Source organism: Pelmatolapia mariae, linkage group LG7, assembly GCF_036321145.2.
Source record: "Pelmatolapia mariae isolate MD_Pm_ZW linkage group LG7, Pm_UMD_F_2, whole genome shotgun sequence".
Classification (NCBI taxonomy): domain Eukaryota; kingdom Metazoa; phylum Chordata; class Actinopteri; order Cichliformes; family Cichlidae; genus Pelmatolapia; species Pelmatolapia mariae.
Window position 1 is genome coordinate 7,050,500 of NC_086233.1, and position 20,073 is coordinate 7,070,572.

At 47.9% G+C, this 20,073-nt stretch overlaps 1 protein-coding gene across 1 annotated transcript in view; it reads right to left on the reverse strand.

The window, feature by feature from the left end:
• Positions 1-15,337: 15,337 nt before the first annotated feature.
• Positions 15,338-20,073, reverse strand: part of LOC134630574 (serine/threonine-protein kinase Nek1-like) — a 36,915-nt gene continuing 32,179 nt past the window's right edge. The window contains exon 11 of the mRNA XM_065471463.1: positions 15,338-15,594. Coding sequence (XP_065327535.1) covers positions 15,338-15,594 — 257 coding nt within the window. The remainder of the gene's footprint in view (positions 15,595-20,073) is intronic.

Consider the following 20,073-nt stretch of genomic DNA (forward strand, 5'->3'; position numbering starts at 1 on the left):
ACCCGGGGCCCGTAAGGCTAAGCCCTACCCTGCGAAGAGCAGGAGAACCGAGGAGCAGGAGGTAGGAGAACTGGGATGCCGGAGGCGTCCGAGGTCCTCACTTAGGCTGGTTTATGCGAACACTGCCCTCTGCAAAGCTAAGCATCCCACAGCGAGGCGCAGGAGAACCAAGAGGAAGGAGGTAGGAGGACTAGGAGGCAGGGAGAGTCCCAGGTCCTCACCTAGGGCGGTTTACGCGAACACTCTCGAGAAGGAGACGATGGTGATGATGATGATGATGATGATGATGATGATGATGTGAAGTTGAGAGATGTTGCCATGGTGTTTTGTGGGTCCGCCAGACCCAAAGGTTTGCCATCGTAACTTACGAATGTGCATTGGGGTTGTGAAATACCCCATTTTGTGCCTTTGTCCAACGCTGTGACGAGACCCGCTATAGCTGGGGGTCCACCTGACCCCCATCCGCCCCCACCCCGAGCCAGGGCCCTGTTTCGCGACGAGACCTGGCTCTGCGCTGCCGGGGTCTGCGTGACCCCCCCCCCTCCCTTTTGTTTTTTTTTTTTGGTCCAGGCCGCACAAGGGTTAAGGGATCGAGCGCCTGAAACACGGACAGTTTGTTGATATTGTAAAAAAAAATTCAGCCACAGGGGGGCGTTTTAAAAACGCACTCCCCTGTTGCGCATGTCTCTAATGGTATGCCCCCCGTGCATCATCATTTCCCTCCGCGGATACCACGCCCATTTAAATTTTTCTCCTAGTTTCGTGCAGGCTCTATCATGTTCGTCCACAGGACGAACCGAGCGCCTGAAACACGGACAGTTTGTTGATATTGTAATAAAAAATACAGCCACAAGGGGGCATTTTAAAAACGCACTACCCTATTGCGCATGTCACTAGTGGCTGGCCCCAAATGTAACCACATGTCGCCTGCTTTCCAATCAACTATCTGAAAGTGTACGAATATACGCAGCGATACTTTCCTGATACCTTGTTTGCGTGAGTGTGAGAGTATGGATCCTTATGATTATAACCATGAATGTCTGTAACATCTTACAGAAAGTGGCCTATGTAGCTGATATGTTGAGCACAACACACCCTTTAAGCGTAATCGCTTTCAACGCATGGAATAGTTTTCATGTATCAAAGAATCTATGCGTAGTGTTGTACAGCACTGGTGATTATGAAGAATATGCATTCTTAACCTTGTTTGCTTGCGTGACCATATGTATTCTTAGGAGTATAACCACAAATGTAACCATATGTATTCTTACGATTATAACCACAAATGTAACCACATGTCGCCTGCTTTCAAATAAACTATTTGAAAGTGTACGAATATACACAGGAATACCTTCCTGATAACTTGTTTGCGTGCTTTGAGAGTATGTATTCTTATGTTTGTAACGTCTTACAGAAAGTGGCCTATGTAGCTAATATGTTGAGCACAACACAATACAAATACAGTGGTAATTGTGGCAGTGTAAGCCTTTATTTGAACCCTGTAATAAATTTCAGAAGCAAAGAATCTCAGTCTCATAATTTCATTTGGAAAGGTCTACTTCTGCAAATTCATCGCTAGATTACAAGAAAAAAAAACAAGCAAGCGGAGCTGTTGTCAGTCCAAAACACAGACCGATCCTCTGTTCGACGTCTCTGATGTTTTCTCTAGTTCAGAGCAATCTCTCTCAGCTGCAGAGAAACAACAAAACAAGAAAAATGAACAACCTCTAAGTATCTGGTTGTGTTTCATGAAGTACATAGGCTTTCTTCATCCAACCAACTTTTCCCTATCCCTTACCAATCATTGTCGGTCATGCCTTTGAAAGCCTGCCCTTCGTAATAAGCCTTGGATCACAGATGCTTTATTCCCTGAAATAGTAGCTGCTTGAAATTCAAAGTCACTAAATGAAGCTCCTCTTCCTCACAACCATACACATGTACATACACATGCGGTTAAGACATTACGAGCATCAGAATAAGGCATATCCAAAGTCATCGACGTGGTTTTGTGGCGAGCACCTTACTTTTTGTGCCTGTGGAAGCACCGGCTCGTCCTAACTCACATACACTTGAACCCAGAGGTGGTGCTGTCAAAAGCGAACGGTCATTTCTTGTTAAGCTGTTGGTTATTGTCACGATTTGAAACACTCTTCACTTTCTCTGAATGTATTCTCTACAAATTAACGAACGTTGCATCCAATGATTGTACAGTTTATTGTATTTTTGGAAAAAACACCACACATGCACAAAGAAAGACATTTTTATCACGAGTTTTATTGACAACAATAAAAGCGTACAAACAATATGTATCACTCATATTGTTTTTACACTTGGAGAAATCAGGGTTAAAGTGTCGTGTAACGTGTTGATTTCGTCGAGGACTTTTCGTGTTCTCAGGTGCAATACGCTGGTGTCTTCGCTCTCGGAGGTGTCGTCGTTCTCGGAGGTATCCTCGCTCTCTGCGGTTTCTTTGCTCTCGGAGGTGTCCGCATTCTCGGAGGTGTCTGCGCTCTCTGAGGTGTCCTCGTTCTCTGAGTTATCAGTCCTCTCACCGTTGTCGCCCCTCTCAGCTGTGTCGGCGCTCACAGCCGTGTCGGCCCTCCCAGTGTTGTCAGTGCTCTCACCATTGTCTGAGATCTCAGCGGCATCGGACCTCTCCTCTGTATCGGCCCTCTCAGCGGCCTTTTGAGCGGCCTCCAGGGCGCCTAGGCAGATGTAGCCTGTTATCTCTTTCATCATCTTCCACACAGGTTCTATATCCACAACACCTTCTCTCAAGACACGGGCGGTCTCGCTAGGACACTTAGCTGTAGGCTCGACCTTGGTCCTCACTGTGAAATAATGGTCCATTTCATAGGTGAACCACAGTTCGTATCCGTCCTCGGCTAATTCCACGTTGTCAGCATTTGCATATGATTTCGGATAAAGCGGCTCACCTGAAGCTTTGCATAACTTATCACGAAAGTCTACGATTGTATTAGCGGTGATATAAAGATCCTTAGCATTATCGCAGTGGTCTTGAGGGTATTTGTGCACATAATGAAGCATAGCCAGACACCAACTGCTTCCGCCACCAGTCATCAACTGTCTATACAGAAACCTGTTAGACATAATGACAAGTCACAGTGAACGGATCGGCCGTCTTGGTGAATTCTGCTGGGCTCGTTTTTCCACCGCAACCATCAGTTTGAGACCCAGGTCCTGTCATTGGAATGGTCCATGTACGGTCGCAGCTGAAGGTATACAAGGGTGTGATTCTCTCTGTAGAACGGGTCACTCGTCATGTGTAAGTTTCGCTCTGGGTTTGTGTGCAGATCGACAATTATACTGTCATGCTACGAGCAACATCAAGTTTTCTCCCGTGGAGATGGAGGGTTTGCATCTTTTTCCCCGGGCCTCGGCGATGAGCTCTGCTGTTTCGTAGGCCTTTCCGTGTAACACGTACCAGATAATAGCCTCTGAACCCTTACGGAAAACGCCGGCGTGGTCATCTATCACTTTTGCCAGTTGCGGATCCAGGCTGTCTAAATCGAAGTGGGAGTGTGTGAACAGATGGCAGAGTTTATGCCACGAACACATACTGTGCTTGGCATACACTACAGGAACCTTGTTCGCCCTGAACACAAAATCCATGTCAGCGTACATGATCGCGTTCCCCTCGTTGGTGTCCAGTGACGTCGCGTACTGTTCTTTACTGTCTTGGCACGCTTTACGCCAAAGTTCTCGTATTACCCCCGGGGCATGATTAATCACAGCTATACGCAAATGATCCATCAGGTTCAGATCCGCCGTGTAAAGGTGTTTGTAGCTGGCAGGAGGTATGGCGTCTGGTATGTCCTCCAAGCACAACATGACGACATTATTCTCGTCTTTGAAGTTGAACACCATCTTCGTCTCCTCGGTACGGGGTAGGTTCAGGTGAGAGTACGTGATCATGACAGGGATTCTCTGCACCTCCAACTCTGCAGCCTGAGCTTTGAGTTTGGATATATAAAGGTAAACTCCACCGAGCAGGATAGTTCCGTCTGGGATTCCTGTCTTCCGTGAAGACCTGATGAAGGCCACAAGCCGAAACGCGTTGGTCAATTATTAAAGTTGTTCATCTTCCCTCAAGTGTTGCTGGAGTTCCTGCTTTGTGACTTCCATACAGCAACCCACGTGTGACACACGAGGTTCGTAGTCAGCTTTCGATAGCTGTTGTCCAACCGAAACCCTGGAAAATTACGATGAAGAAATTCTTTAACCTGCTCAAAGTAAGAGGTATACGAAGTTGCCATTTCAGCTTTAATGTTTAGGGGGTTTTTTTTGTAGGTTTTGCGTGCGTGTGCACACCCAGAAAGGTACCGGAGAATAGGAACGCTGAGTGCACTGTTTATGGCGAGATGTTAGATAGTATTGCGAATAATACTAATATTTACGTTGCCTAGAATGCGGGTGTGCGTGCAGTGCCAATATATGTAGAGTTACTTATTACTCGTTTATGACTATCTCTGCAGGCACAACTTCACAGAGGATGAACCGCACAACCGACGAGCGCGAGCGCATCTGTGCCATGTCTGAGGATTACAAACCAGAGCTCAGGTGGAAGATTACTGCGGAAACCACTATAGATGACTGTCACGAGGAGCGATCGTCGTTCACAGTTAACGTGAAGCCACTGTGCCGCGCGGAGGAAGACTGTGATCGGCAGAAGATAGCTATCTCTCTAACCCAGCGTCACGCCTGCTTCGAATACAGATGGAGGGAAACCTGCGCTAAGATAGAAGATTTACTCGATCAACTACATGCCCTTTTGAAAGAGGCAGCAGATACCTATCATGACCACATGTCTGGTCACAAAAGCGTTCAGAGCACATGATACCCAAGAGACTATAGACACTGGAGAGCGCAACTGGGACCCATTGTGTATTTTCAACCGCATCATTGCGAATGGCCGATACACTGTGTCATATGTTCAATCCGATCGAGATACTCACTATATATAATATCATGTGAATACCTTAGTTTGTACCAGGATTACATGTAACTGTTGTGGTGAAAAGACTAATGTCGATGATTAAAGACTTATACAAAAGACACACTTGTTGTTCACATGTATTATATGGGGGCTGGTTTGGCGAACTGGGTTTCAGAAGTAAACTAAGGGAATCGTAAAAATCTCTCAAGCGAAAGACATCCTATCGGATGTGGTCTTGGGCAGTACGAGCGTTATTCGAATACATTTATGTTTTATTGGTATAGGATACCACAGAAGTGTTGGTATGAACTACCTAGTGTCAAGATCAAGGTCTTTTTAGGAATACAACTGTGGGTTCGCCTGAACTCATTTTCATGTTTCCTGTACCACATAGGTTGCATTTTGCCTTGAGGCGACTTTTGTTGTGATTTGGCGCTATATAAATAAAATTGAATTGAATTGAATTGAATTTCAGGAAATACCAGTATTTACAGCGTCGGACATCTGTATTGTCGTGTGTATCACTCGGTAGTCATAACAGTTAGGCGAATGGCTTCCCCGTTCAACTCTGGAACTCACAGCGGTTGAGACTCAGACATGCTCCAGTATGTGGGTAACTCAGTTGGTCCTGCTTTCAAATTCAATCCCATGTGCGAGCTTTACCGAGAATTCGCTTACAAGAGGGTAAAGGTGCCCTATGTAGAGGATAATTCCAAGCGCCGCCTAACCGTTATAGTAGATTTGGTTCCACCTTGTAAACTCAAGACAGTAAAACCAGATGGAATCTGTTTCTTCTGGGCTATCAGTCAGGCCCTTTGCCACAATGAGCACAGTCACGCTAAAATTAGGGAAGCGATTGTGTCATTTTTGAAAAGTAGGATGGACTCGAAACATGGCCACATTGCACCTGAGGGCATATCCAGCTCCGACTGCATCAACACCAAGCGTGAGGATCGATTGGGCGTTTGGGCGACTGAGGTTGAGATACAAGCATTGTCAGACATGTTACAGTTACCGGTATACACCCACTATAAAAACCGATGGTTGGGCTTTACTTCCCGAGACGTGATATGGGAAAAGGGTATATATATATATCTCAATAACAACGGTGCACACTTGGTGTTGTGCGTGAAATCGAAAAATGGTTGCGCTGCATGTCGCGACTCCTACGAAGGCGATACAACACTTGACTACAACGACCGGGCGGCCGAGCCGTATCGCTATCCTACGTCTCGACCACCCGAAACAGACACGGTGTTAGGAGTGCAGTACTCAACAGAAGTGAAAGAACAGACAGACACACGGTTTCATTTCCACGGTTCTGACAATCACGATTACAACAAACATCTCGACCCCAAGTACAATAAAGATTTGAGACCGTGGACTTTATTCAACGAGACGTGGTATCCTTTCATAGAACAGCTAGACGAGTGCTGGTGGGGTGACGTCTGTGTATCCAGTGTAGTGACTTGCATGCTACTCTACGGTACGGATGGCGACGTGGCTGTGACAGCAGGATTGTCTGGTGAACCTGGCAACGTGTGTTCTGTAACCGTACGTTCATCCTTTTCCACGGTCGCGTATCACATCGGCGATGGATGAAACGGTGGACCTTACAAGATTACCCATATGGTTCGACGTATCATGCGGCGAGTTTCCCGATTGTGACATGACACCACATAGTGTTCAACGAAAACTAGAAAAAGTATCACGTGTCGCTGGAGTCGCTTTGTATAACATTACCAGGGATGTACCCGGGTACCTATTTGACGTAGTTACAACTGAAAACATATTGTTTGTGACATTCGACCGATACGGGAACGTCATCTCCGACTGTAGCGACACTTTACGGTTTTGGAGTATGGAAGATGTTCTTTGCTGCATGTGTGAAAGTAAAGGCATTGGATTTGTATGCGTTGACAGCGTGTTTCCGTGTAACCTTAAATGAAATTGTGATTTGAGTTGTGTTATAACAGATCACCAAACACAAAACGAATAAAACACAGTCATTGTTCCATCATCGTTTGACATTAATTTGACATTGTACCACTTCCATGTTATTCTGACAATAAACAGTATCTTGCATTGCGTGAGCTTATACATTGCACAAAAAAGTAATGTAACTCCAACAACATTTTGTTCAATTGTCGTGTCACATTTATTTGACATTGTGTCACCTCCATGTTACTCTGACAATAAACCATGTCTTGCATTGCATGAGCGTATACATTTGCATGCAAACTCATCCAATTTCATCAACAATGAAATGCAGAGTCCCGTCTGTAGAAGTAATTGCGCCACCTGTTCAGGTCTATTTCACCACACACTGCAAAAGTCAAGGGCGATCATCTCAAAAACACGTCCTTTGTGAACTGAGCGATGTGGACAAGGGCGTCGTGTTGCCCCTCTTCGGCTACATTGTAAGGTCTTTCCTGTTTCAACAGCCCCTTGTATATGTCGCGGATGCTATTATCGTCGTAATACCTAGAGATCCTGTCACCAGACCTATGTTATCACAGGGGCTCTCTATCAGCACCTTAACGTGGGCCGTAAAGCCTAAAGCCCCTCTAAAGCCCCTTTAGCTCTGTCCCCAACCCACAGGATCTCAGACATCATGAATTGCAACACATTCAGAGTTGCTTGTTTGTTCGCTTCGTTGTACACGGACAGCGAACAGTTGAAGGGTTCGCTGTCAGTGCCGGCTATCTTGATGGTCAGCTCACTGTTTGAGTGTCGCTCGTCCAAACCGGCATGAGACATTCCAAGGTCCACAGACCACTTGGATGAAAGTTTGTTAGGATCGTACGTTATGGACCTTGTCTTGTTTCCGTTCAAAACTGTGAATTTGACAGGCACCTTGTTCCACGCTCCCTGCCTATAGGCCGTAACTGTCATCAAGTCGATCGTGAAAAGAGCGCTGTGACCGGCGAGCTGTATAAGATCCGTTAGATCCAAGGAGGAAATAACGGGCTGATTAGAATCGGTGGCCTTCTTCACAGTGTGAGAGAAAATAAAGTCGGTTAACTCGGTGGGTAACTTCATTAACGGGCACGTTGTTATCAAGAAGATCTCTGTAGAAATTTTTGCAACCTGTGCAGTGGTACCTAACCTAACCTGTTTGGTGTCACAACACAGACCAGGTTTTTTTTTGTCATAAGCCGTGGTTTTCACGACGAGATACTTTTTCTGTTTGAACTCATCTATCCATCTCGACATAGCCACCCCAGCAAGGGAGTAGGGGCATTTCTTATTTTATCTTATTACAGGTATCTGAAATGTTTTGTTGTGGTTTGTCATACACAATGATGATTGTGAGAACTTGTTCAATAAAAGATTCAGCTGTTAAACTTCTCAGTATGTCTTTGTATTTCATGGAATCGACATTTGTTTGCGCGTACATTAGAATGCTCAGCACAGGATCACAAGAGCTCTATGTACTTTCCTGACGGGGCAGTGTTGGTGGTGAGAATAATAAAAAAAAACGAAATCCAGCTTATTACTGTCAAATGTCATTTATTTCATTTACACTGTGGAGAATCCTTGAAACATCAGAGCTCCACATAACATGGAGTACACCTTTATGTTACATATAGCATGGGATCTGTGTTGTTAATCGTCCATGCACAAACCCAGCCAGTCGGATCAAAACAAACGAGTCATAACAAAACCCCAGCGACTTGGACCATAAAAAAATCCCAGCAAACTGGATAGTAACAAAACCACAGCCAGTCAGATCATGCAACTACCCTAGACAAAATAAGACAAACAGAAAAAGCCAGATACAAGTCCTGAACGCCACACAGGCATTCGTAGGAAATCACGGTCAACTTGTGTATGTGTATGGTTTCTAACATTGTAGAAGATGTAAAATGTAGATGAATGTGATGAGAAAAATAAACAATGAAAATCCAGCATTTTGCATTACACAGAATCCATGTCATTTATTTCTTTTGTATCATAGAGAATCCTTCAAAACAGTACACCTTTCGTTGCACCAAAGTTTTCCCGACCGAGAGTCCCGGCCGAGAAAGTTTTCCCGACCGAGAGTCCCGACCGAGAAAGTTTTCCCGCCCGGGAGCCCCGACCGGCAGCAGCTTCCAAACAGGCAGTATTTTCACAAATACATTTTCAGGCTGTTATTTTCAGACTGGCTACTATTTTCTTATTTTATGTTATTATGGGTATGTGAAATGTTGTGTTGTGGTTTATCATACACAATCATGATTGTTTATCGTCCACACACACAATAACACACATGGCCAGTCGGATCAAAACAAATGAGTCATGAGAAAAACCCAGCCACTCGGACCATAAAAAAACCGGTGGTTCGATCCCAGGCTGCATCCTGGTTGCATGCCAAATATCCTTGGGCAAGATACTAACCCCATGTTTGCCTACTGGTGGTGGTCAGAGGGCCCGGTGGCGCCTGTGTCCGGCAGCCTCGCCTTTGTCAGTGCGCCCCAGGGCAGCTGTGGCTACAATGTAGCTTGCTATCGCCAGTGTGTGAATGTGTGTGTGAATGGGTGAATGACTGAATGTAGTGTAAAGCGCTTTGGGGTCCTATGGACTAGAAAAGCGCTATACAAATGCAGGCCATTTACCATTTTTAATTTACACCAAAGTTCTCCCGATCGAGATCCTCGAGGTATTTCGCGACCCCAACCCACTGCACAAGTTACGATAGCACTGGGGTCTGGAGGGACCCCGAACCGCAACTGAAACAACTCTCAACTTCACATCATCATCATCATCATCATCATAATCATCATACTCGTCTCCTTGCAAACGCTTAGCTTTACAGAGAGCGCTGTTCGAGTACACCGGCCTCCGCGAGGACCTCGGACTCTCACTGCCTCCCCGTCCTCCTTCCTGCTTCTCCTCGGTTTCCTGCGCCTCACTGGAGAACGTTTTGCTGTGTAGCATGTCTATTCTGTGAACACCGGCCTACGTGAAGACCTTGGACTCTCCATGTCTCCTCATCCTTCTTGCTCCTTCTCCTCAGTTCTCCTGTGCCTCGCCAGTGAGTGCTTGGCCGAATAGGCCTTAGGTTACGCATAAACCGGCCTTCGCGAGCACCTCGGACTCTCCCTGCCTCCTACTCCTCCTACATCCTTCTGCTCCATTCACCTGCTCCTCGCCGGTGAGCACTTAGCAGGATGGGCCCCAGGTTACCGGCCTTCATGAGGACCGTGGGCGCTCTGTGCTCCGTAGGTAATCTGTGACCCCTTAGTAATCGCGATGGCATATTTCACAACCCCAATCCACATTTGTTAGTTACAATGGCAGGGACCCCCAAGCGCCATGGCAAACGACTCAACTTCACAACATCACAATCATCATCATCTACATCATCATCATCCTCTTTCTCCTCTGCCCTTCTGCCCCGCACTTGCAACCGCTCAGCTTTACAGAGGCCAGTGAGGACCTTGGACTCTCCCTGCCACCCCGTCCTCCATCCTCCTTCTCCTCGGTACTCCTCTGCCTCTCTGGCGGCTGCTTGACTGTGTAGCCTGTCTATTTTGTGAACACTGCCCTCTGTGAGGACCTCAGACTCTCCCTTCCTCCCTGTCTTCCTTCCTCCTTCCTTCCATTCTCCTGCGCCTCCCAGGTGAGCACTTAGCCGGATGGGCCCCGTGTTACGCGTAAACCGGCCTTCGCGAGGAGCTCGGACTCTCCCTGCCTCCCCGTACCTCCTTCCTCCCTCTCCTCAGTTCTCCTGGGCCTTGCTGTTGGATGCTTGGCTTTACAGAGGGCAGAGTTTGCGTAAACCGCCCTCCTTGAGGGCCTCAGACTCTCCCTGCCGCCTTCCTACCTCCTTCTGCTCTGTTCTCCTGCATTTTGCAGGCGAGCGTTAAGCTGGAATGGGCCCTGGGTTACGCATAAACTGGCCTTCGCCAGGACCGCAGGCGCTCTGTGCTCTGGTGGGTACTCTGTGACCCCTTAGTTTTTGTGATGGGGTATTTCGCCACCCCAATCCACATTCGTAAGTTACGATGGGAAACACTGGGGTCTGGAGGCAACTCCAAGCGCCGGGTCAAACAACTCTCAACTTCACATCATCATCATCGTCTCCTTCTCGTCTTTCTTCTCCTTGGTCCTTCTGCCTTTCGCTTGCGAACACTCAGCTTTCAGAGGGTAGTGTTCACATAAACCTGCCTAAGTGAGGACCTCGGACTCTGCCTTCCTCCCCGTCCCCCTTCCTCCTTTTCCCCGTTTCTCCTGCACCTCGCTGGCAGCCGCTTGGCTGTTTAACCTGTCTATTACACCAGCCTCCGTGAGGACCTCGGACTCTTCGTGTCTCCTCTGCCTGCTTGCTCCTTGTCCTCGGTTCTCCTGCTTCTTGCAGGCGAGCACTTAGCCGGATGGACCCTGGGTTATGCGTAAACCGGCCTTCGCGAGGAAAGTGGGCGCTCTCTGCTCTGTGGGTACACTGTGACCCCTTAGTAATCACGATGGGGTAGTTCGTAACCCCAATCCACATTCATAAGTTACGATGGCAACCACTGGGGAGACCCCAGACACGCAAGAAGAGAGGTGTGCGGGTTACGGTGGAATGACATTTGTATGAAATGCATCAGAAGCTTTCGAAAGAACAGTTTGTTTGTGAACTGAAGTTATGTGTACTGTTGATATTATTGTGTATGGATACAATGCAGTTTTGTGCTCTGTCCATGGTTGTAATAAAGTACAGTTGTAGAAATTATACTGTGGCTACCCGTGTAATTTCTGGTGTTCTGGCCATACATAACTACACTACACCCCACCCTGTGAGTGCATAGACAAACGATGACAACAAAAATATCAGCTGTATAGTGTTAATGTGATTTTATTTTTTAATCATACAAGCAACAAGGAAAAGCTAAGACGATTACATGACAGAAAGTTAGTCCATGGCCAACTTGTAATTTCTTTCAAGGTTGTAATCCGCTGCTTTGTTTTAACATCTTGCTTGGTTTCATTGGATTCCTCTCCTGGATGCATAATAACATAGCCCAACATGCCGGATACGGTGCACACTACAAGAGACACCGTCGATATTAACGGCAGAGGAGAAGCTGCAAGGAACCTGAAAGGGTGTCTTCTCACCAAAGATAGCATTCCGTGGTCAACATTCATTACGTGGCCAGGCGCTTGGAAAATAGTCGAACTTCTGTCGCTGTTTTCTTTCAACGGTTGAGGTTCGACATCGGTCTCACCGCTCCCATCGCTATCCTTCTCAGTAGACGCAACGTCGGACTTGCCATCGGTCTCACCACTCCCATCGCTCCCATCGCTTTCCTTCTCTGTAGACGCAACGTCGGACTTGACATCGGTCGCGTCAATGGCGGTCCCACCATGTCCGTGTCTCTCCTGGTCTCTATATTCAACACCAGTCGCGCTTTCTGCTTTTGTGCCCGCGGTATTCGAAGCAACATCGGCGTGTATTACTGCCAAAACCGTAGATCCTTTGATTGAAAAATGCGATATTTGAAAAGGAGTTTATTTCGCAATTGCAAACACCAAGCATGTCTGCGCAAACATGAAACGACCACATTATCGAGAATTGTATGTGATGAGACAATACAACACACAGGTTTATTTTTACAGGGATTGGGTGCTCTTAACAGTTACAAGTAAACTTCAGCCTTACAATCCAAAGAAGCAACAGTGTTGATGTGACACAATACAAGAAATAAATTCAAGTTAAAGTGGGTTTACTCTTTCCAGTTGCAAACACCAGTTATGTCTTTATAAGCCTGATAACCGTCATGTTGACGAAATGGTCAATTCTGATAGATCTCAGTCTCAGTCCAACACAATACGAATCTGTATGGTCCTTTCCACGTAGCGACCAAAAACTTTGTGGACGTGCTCTTTCTACGTTGTATTGAAAGGATCTGTCCTTCAGGGAGAGACATTTGATATTGAGGTTGGATAATTTCTTTTTTGACATGAAGTTTTGTAGGATCGTATGCGGTGTCACGGACGAGTTGACTTTAGCGTAAACCCCTTTCCTCCTTGACGGCATAGCCATCTTGCACCATACACCTGATGACTCTCTTGACCGCACACCACAGTGTCAGATCCAATCCGTTATAGTGCTGTTCTTCTTCTCCATCCTCTTCTTGTCCATAGAGCGCATGAAGTTTGTTCTCCAGCCAATGAATTTGAAACGTAGAGTACAGCTTGGGATGCAGGTCAGAGTTTCTGTTTCTGTACAGATATGTCACTTTGTCGATTGTGCCTTGAAAAGTTGTTAATGTGAACACTTCATAAGTGGGACACCTCCCCAGCCTGGGTATCTCGTAAAATTTAGGATGGTAGATTTTAGGTTTGTCCACGTGAAAGAAAAAATCTCGGGTTATATTCTTCATGGTGCCACCGCTGTGTCAGTTGCTCTTCTTTCTCTTTGTATAATTAGCTTCTATTTTGTAGCTCACGCATACATGTTATGACACACATCTCGGCGTACACCTGCGTTTGTTTGTTTGTATGTATGTATGTATGTATGCGAGACCCAACGGTGGTGTTGGTTTGTAATGTGTCAATGCAGGCGGTAAAAAGAAACAGAGTTCAATCACCAAGTGTGTTCACCGTAGTGGCAATAAAAATACAGAACCAAGACGAGTCTGAGGTTTTTGGTTTTTATTTGAACTTACAACACTGTTAAGGTAAACTGAATATGCTCATTACAAGGTCTCAGTGTGATTTACACTTTAAACCAGTGATTTGATTTGTAATACTTTAAAACCATCTCCATCTGGTCGGGTTTCACGGCATCTTCTCCCACCAGTTTCTCGTAAGCATCGGAGATAGCATCTAATATTTTCCTCTCCGATTTCAGCTCGTGCAACAACGTATCTGCCAAGATTCCCACCTTTGCATCCAATGCTTCAATCTCACGGTCGAACAGGAACCGTTTAATGGAAGGAATGAAGTGAGGCGTGATGAGTTTTTTCCTGATGCTGTAAAAATGGTCGGCGTAAAAGTAATCCTCCAAAACTCTCAGACACTCGTGTTGTCTCTGACTTGGGTGATTGGTCTTACACCCGTTGCATTCGTCAGTGCGGTAGAGGTTGAGAATGTCATCTAGTAGGTGATACAGCGCAGTTTTCATGGCATCAACGAGTAACGGAGAGGCCCAATCGTCATGTTCGTCGTCAGAAGACACATCGTCTTCTCCTGACGAATGGTCTTTTGCACGGATGGTTGTGTCTTTAGTCGGACTTTCTGCTTTGGTTTGAGTTCCAGATGGGGAGACGGAAGAACGATCCTCGTGTTCGCATCTTAGGGTCGAGGAGTCCATGGTTTGTTTGGTTTTTTTGTTTGTCTTTGCTCTTGGATAGGAGAATAAACGGTAAATGAGGCTCAGAACACAAGAGATAGCCCCCTTATTTTTCAAAAAAAAAAGAAATATGAGTTGTGCCTCAGGTATGGGTTTGTAGTACTGTGTACAATATTTTGTACAGTTCAATATCGACACCGCGCTCGGTCTTCCGACCGCCGTATGATTCTCCTGACCGACCTATGATTATATCGGGTGCGCTTGATTGCAATAAAAATAAACTGTTGTGGCATACTTGTAACTACCTTGCTTGAATAAAAGTGTTCACATTTCATGTTCGTGTGCGGTGTTGTGCATCACATTGGACACTTGGAAACACTCACCTTTTAGATGAATTTCAGCTATATAATCTGTGGCTGCATGTGTAAGGAAACACATTGACGCTCATTTGTCATGTATACACAAGGTGTTTATTTGAAATAAGTTGCACTTCACAATTAGCACACCTACGATAAGCCGCATCACATTTGAGTAATTCATCCACTCTTATTACTTGAAATTTGGTGCACATTCAATATGTACATGTAGTCGTTAGTTACAGTTGTACAGAGCTATCCAGAATGGGCCTTCTTCTGAAGTAGCTCCACACGATGTCACATAGACCAGGATCACTGGGGTGATGAGACCTGTTGGATGCATACTGGCTGGTCGATGTGATCAACAGAGGCTTCGCTTTGACTGAGTATGCTAAATACAACATATTAGCGACGTGGATTCTTTGCACCGTGGCCTAGTCGTGTAACCCGACGTCTTATAGCACGACGCCTCAAGGTGACCCGTTGTCGCCACTTTAAGCTCATTCGGACATTCTCGACCTATATTGGGAATAATGGTAACCCGTAGCTTGTTGGTTAGCGAACTAGCCTGCATGTATTGGTGATGTACCTTGACTTGTGAACTTTACCTAAATAAAGAAATGTAATACTTTGCCAGCACTGTGTCGTTCAATATCATACAGACAAAAGTGTAACATTTCACTTCTATCTTCACGTGTCTTCACAAACACTAATACAATGGGTGCGGGAGAATCAAGAGTCCGTGTCACAGCTGTGTTCTTACTCGTAGGGCTCACGATCGTTAATGCTACCCTTAGCTTTAGGGGTCCAGTAACGTATCTGATGGATTCCGGATCCTACAGGTGCTCCGTCTTCATGGCGGTTGCGTTTGACTGGATCTTGGTTCACTTCGGACTGTTGTTCCACGTTTTTCCCGTAGTTATAATAAGCTGCCAGCAAAGTGTAACCCTCCCCGAATCCGACAGGGTCCTTTCCAGATGAGCTGGTGTTTCTAACAGGCAGAGGCCGGGGTGTCGCTTCGGCGAAGAGTGTGGGACTGTCATTATTCGGCTTCAAGTTTCTGTGAACGACAGGTGGATTGTCTGACGCCGACCTCGGGAACACTGTCTTTATTGCACGTCCTGGGATTTAGATCCCTGTCAACAGGTGGTGCTCTGAAATCCGTAGGTTGTACAGCCCCGCTTCTGTGAACAACAGGCGGATTGTCCGACGCCAGCCTCGGGAACACTGTGTCTGTATTACGCATTCTAGGTTTTAGATTCCTGTGAACGACAGGTGGCCCTCTGAGGTCTGTACGCCGGTCTATTACCTCGCAATGCGGATCTGATCTCAGTTTTAAGCCTTCGAGCTTATCACAGAACTTGATCTGATCGGCGCTTTGAGTCTGGTGACATTGCAGTTCTCTGATCATGTCGTAGTCTTCTTTGCCATCTGAAAGCTTGCTCACATCCTTCATACAATAACGTACGAGCGATTGCATGTCTGGGAACGTAAGCTGGTGAGGCGACTGCGCGGTAGACAATAGGATGTATTGTGTGTATGTGTCGTCTACACCGATTGCGTATTTCAATGTGGTTCCCTTGCCTCTGATCAACAACAAGAAGTCGAATGCAAATCCTTGTGAACCAACTGTACTTGACACGTAAGGAAGTTATCGCTTCGTTGCGATCTTGATCGACTAACCACCAGGCAGAGCATCTCCACTCGATCTCTTAGTTCAACCGAGGTTTTTTCAACCGCAAGTATGCCCTGCTGCGCAGATCTCCAGCTTCTTAAGAAAAGCAAGTGCCTCACGCCAAAAAACTAGCTCATGTACACGAGTGTCACTTTGGGAAATGTAAAGTGAACCGCCATTCGTAAGTTACGATGGCAAACACTGGGGTCCGGAGGGACCCCGAACCGCCGGAGGAAACAACTCTCAACTTCACATCATCATCATCGTCTCCTTCTCGGCAGTGTTCGCGTAAACGCGCCTAAGTGAGGACCTCGAACTCTCCCTGCTTCCAAGTCCTCATTCCTCCTTCTGTTCCGTTCTCCTGCTCCTCACAGGCGAGCGCTTAGCCGGATGGGCCTCGGGTTACGCGTAAACCGGCCTTCGAGAGGAGCAGGGATGTTCTCTACTCCACGATTACTATGGGGTCAAAGCGTACCCACGATGGGGTATTTCGCAACCCCAATACACATTCGTAAGTTACGATTGCAAACACTGGGGTCTGGAGGGACCCCGAACCGCCATTCGTAAGTTACGATGGCAAACACTGGGGTCCGGAGGGACCCCGAACCGCCGGAGGAAACAACTCTCAACTTCACATCATCATCATCATCATCGTGGTCTCCTTCTCGGCAGTGCTCGCGTAAACCGGCCTAAGTGAGGACCTCGGACTCTCTTTGCCTCCTAGTCCTGCGACCTCCTTCTGTTCCATTCTCCTGCTCCTCGCAGGTGAGCGCTTTGCCGGATGGGCCTTGGGTTACGCGTAAATGGGCCTGAGTGAGGACCTCGGGCTCTCCGTTGCTCCTCGTCTGCCTTGCTCCTTCTCCATCGTTCTCCTGCGCCTCGCTAGTGAAAGAGCAGCTGTTTGGTCTGCCTATTACGCGAACACCGCCCTCCGTTTGGACCTCGGGCTCTCCGTGCCTCCTCGTCCTCCTTGCTCCCTCTACATCCTTGTCCCGCTCCTCGCTAGAGTACGCTTAGGTTTGCAGAGGGTGGGTTTCGCGAACACCCTCTTCGGTGAAGACCTTGGGATCTCCGTTGCTCCCCGTCTTCCTTGCCCCTTCTACATTACTCTCAAGTGCCTCGCTAGTGAAAGAGCAGCTGTTTGGCCTGCCTATTACGCGAACACCATCCTCCGTTTGGACTTCAGACACTCCTTGCCTCCTCCTCATCCTTGCTCCCTCTACATCATTCAGATGCTCCTCGCTAGCGTACGCTTAGGTCTCCGGAGGGCCGGTTTCGCGAACACCCCCCTTCGGTGAGGACCTCGGGCTTTCCGTGCCTCCGTGTCCTCCTTGCTTTCTCTCCATCATTCTCAAGTGCCTCGCTAGTGAAAGCGCAGCTGTTTGGCCTGCCCATTACGCGAACACCGCCCTCTGTTTATGCTCCTCGCTAGCATACGCTTATGTCTGCGGAGGGCCGGTTTCGCGAACACCCCCTTCAGTGAGGACCTCGGGATCTCCGTTGCTCCGCGTCCTCCTTGCTCCTTCTCCTTCGTTCTCATGCGCCTCGCTAGTGAAAGAGAAGCTGTTTGGCCTGCCTAGTACACGAACACCGCCCTCGGTTTATGCTCCTCGCGAGAGTAGGCTGAGGTCTGCGGAGGGCCTATTACGCGAACACCGCCCTCCAGTTGGACCTCGGGCTCTCCGTTGCTCCTCGTCCTCCTTGCTCCCTCTACATCCTTCTCAAGCGCCTCGCTAGTGAAAGCGCAGCTGTTTGGCCTGCCCATTACGCGAACACCGCCCTCCGTTTATGCTCCTCGCGAGCGTACGCTTAGGTCTGTGGATGGCCGGTTTCGCGAACACCGCCCTCTAGTTGGACCTCGGGCTCTCCGTTGCTCCTCGTCCTCCTCGCTCCCTCTACATCGTTCTCAAGCGCCTCGCTAGTAAAAGAGAAGCTGTTTGGCCTGCCCATTACGCGAACACCGCCCTCCGTTTATGCTCCTCGCTAGCGTACGCTTATGTCTGCAGAGGGCCGGTTTCTTGAACACCGCCATCGGTGAGGACCTCTGGATCTCCTTTGCTCCTCGTCCTCCCTGCTCCCTCTCCTTTGTTCTCATGCGCCTCGCTAGTGAAAGAGAAGCTGTTTGGCCTGCCTATTACGCGAACACTGCCCTCCAGTTGGACCTCGGGCTCTCCATGCCTCCTCGTCCTCCTCGCTCCCTCTACATCGTTCCCCTGCGCCTCGCTAGTGAAAGAGCAGCTGTTTGGCCTGCCTATTACGCGAACACCGCCCTCCATTTGGACCTCGGGCTCTCCGTGCCTCCGTGTCCTCCTTGCTTTCTCTCCATCATTCTCAAGTGCCTCGCTAGTAAAAGTGCAGCTGTTTGGCCTGCCCATTACGCGAACACCGCCCTCCGTTTATGCTCCTCGCTAGCGTACGCTTATGTCTGCGGAGGGCCGGTTTCGCGAACACCCCCTTCGGTGAGGACCTCGGGATCTCCGTTGCTCCTCGTCCTCCTTGCTCCTTCTCCTTCGTTCTCATGCGCCTCGCTAGTGAAAGAGAAGCTGTTTGGCCTTCCTATTACGCGAACACTGCCCTCCAGTTGGACCTCGGGCTCTCCGTTGCTCCTCGTCCTCCTTGCTCCCTCTACATCGTTCTCAAGTGCCTCGCTAGTGAAAGCGAAGCTGTTTTGCCTGCCTATTACGTGAACACCGCCCTCCAGTTGGACCTCGGGCTCTCCGTGTCTCCTCCTCCTCCTTGCTCCCTCTCATTGTTCTCAAGTGCCTCGCTAGTGAAAGAGCAGCCGTTTGGCCTACCCATTACGTGAACATGGCCCTCCATTTATGCTCCTCGCGAGCGTACGCTTAGGCCTGCGGATGGCCGGTTTCGCGAACACCGCCCTCTAGTTGGACCTCGGGCTCTCCGTTTCTCCTCGTACTCCTTACTCCCTCTACATCTTTCTCAAGCGCCTCGCTAGTGAAAGAGCAGCTCTGTGGCCTGCCTACTACGCGAACACCGCCCTCCGTTTGGACTTCAGACACTCCTTGCCTCCTCCTCATCCTTGCTCCCTCTACATCGTTCTCAAGTGCCTCGGTAGCGTACGCTTAGGTCTGCGGAGGGCGGGTTACGCGAACACCACCATTTTTGAGGAACCCAGTACCTCCCACACACACACACAGACACACACACACACACACACACACACGAGGCAGTGAGGAGGAGAAGGAGGTTGTTGCTACGCCTGCGTCGCGAAACCAGGGCTCATTGTGTGCACGCCCGGAGTAGCTACGGGGAAACACGTGGGACAACCGACCAGTTTGGGGTCATGGTTTATTCAACGCGTATTTTCAGTGTGGTTTAACTTGGTAATCTGATCTGAAAGACTTTCCCTGAATGTGCCTTAATTTCACCTCTTTTTCCTTTCTCCTTTTCTTAGCTTACTGAAAATGTTGGCGACCAAAGGCCGGATTCAGGGACGTGTGCTGCTTGTGCTACTCGCGTTACGTGGGCAAACTGCTCGCTGTCATCATCGATACAAAGGTAAAGTGCAATCCCAGGGTTGTGTGCTGCTTGTGGTACTCGCTTTATGTAGACAAACTGCTTGCTGTCAACATCGATACAAAGATAACAAAAGAATAGCCTAGTGTAACGTAGTGTTTCATTTTTTGTTTTGTTTTTTTCTAGAATGATTCAAATGTAACCATCGTTTCCCCAACCCCGCAGGCTCTGCGACCCGTGAAGAACTGAGACTCCTTCTGGTCGGTAAAACAGGCTCGAGAAAGAGTGCGTCCGGAAACACCATCCTGGGGGATGCGTACGCTTTCAAAGAGGACGTTTCGCC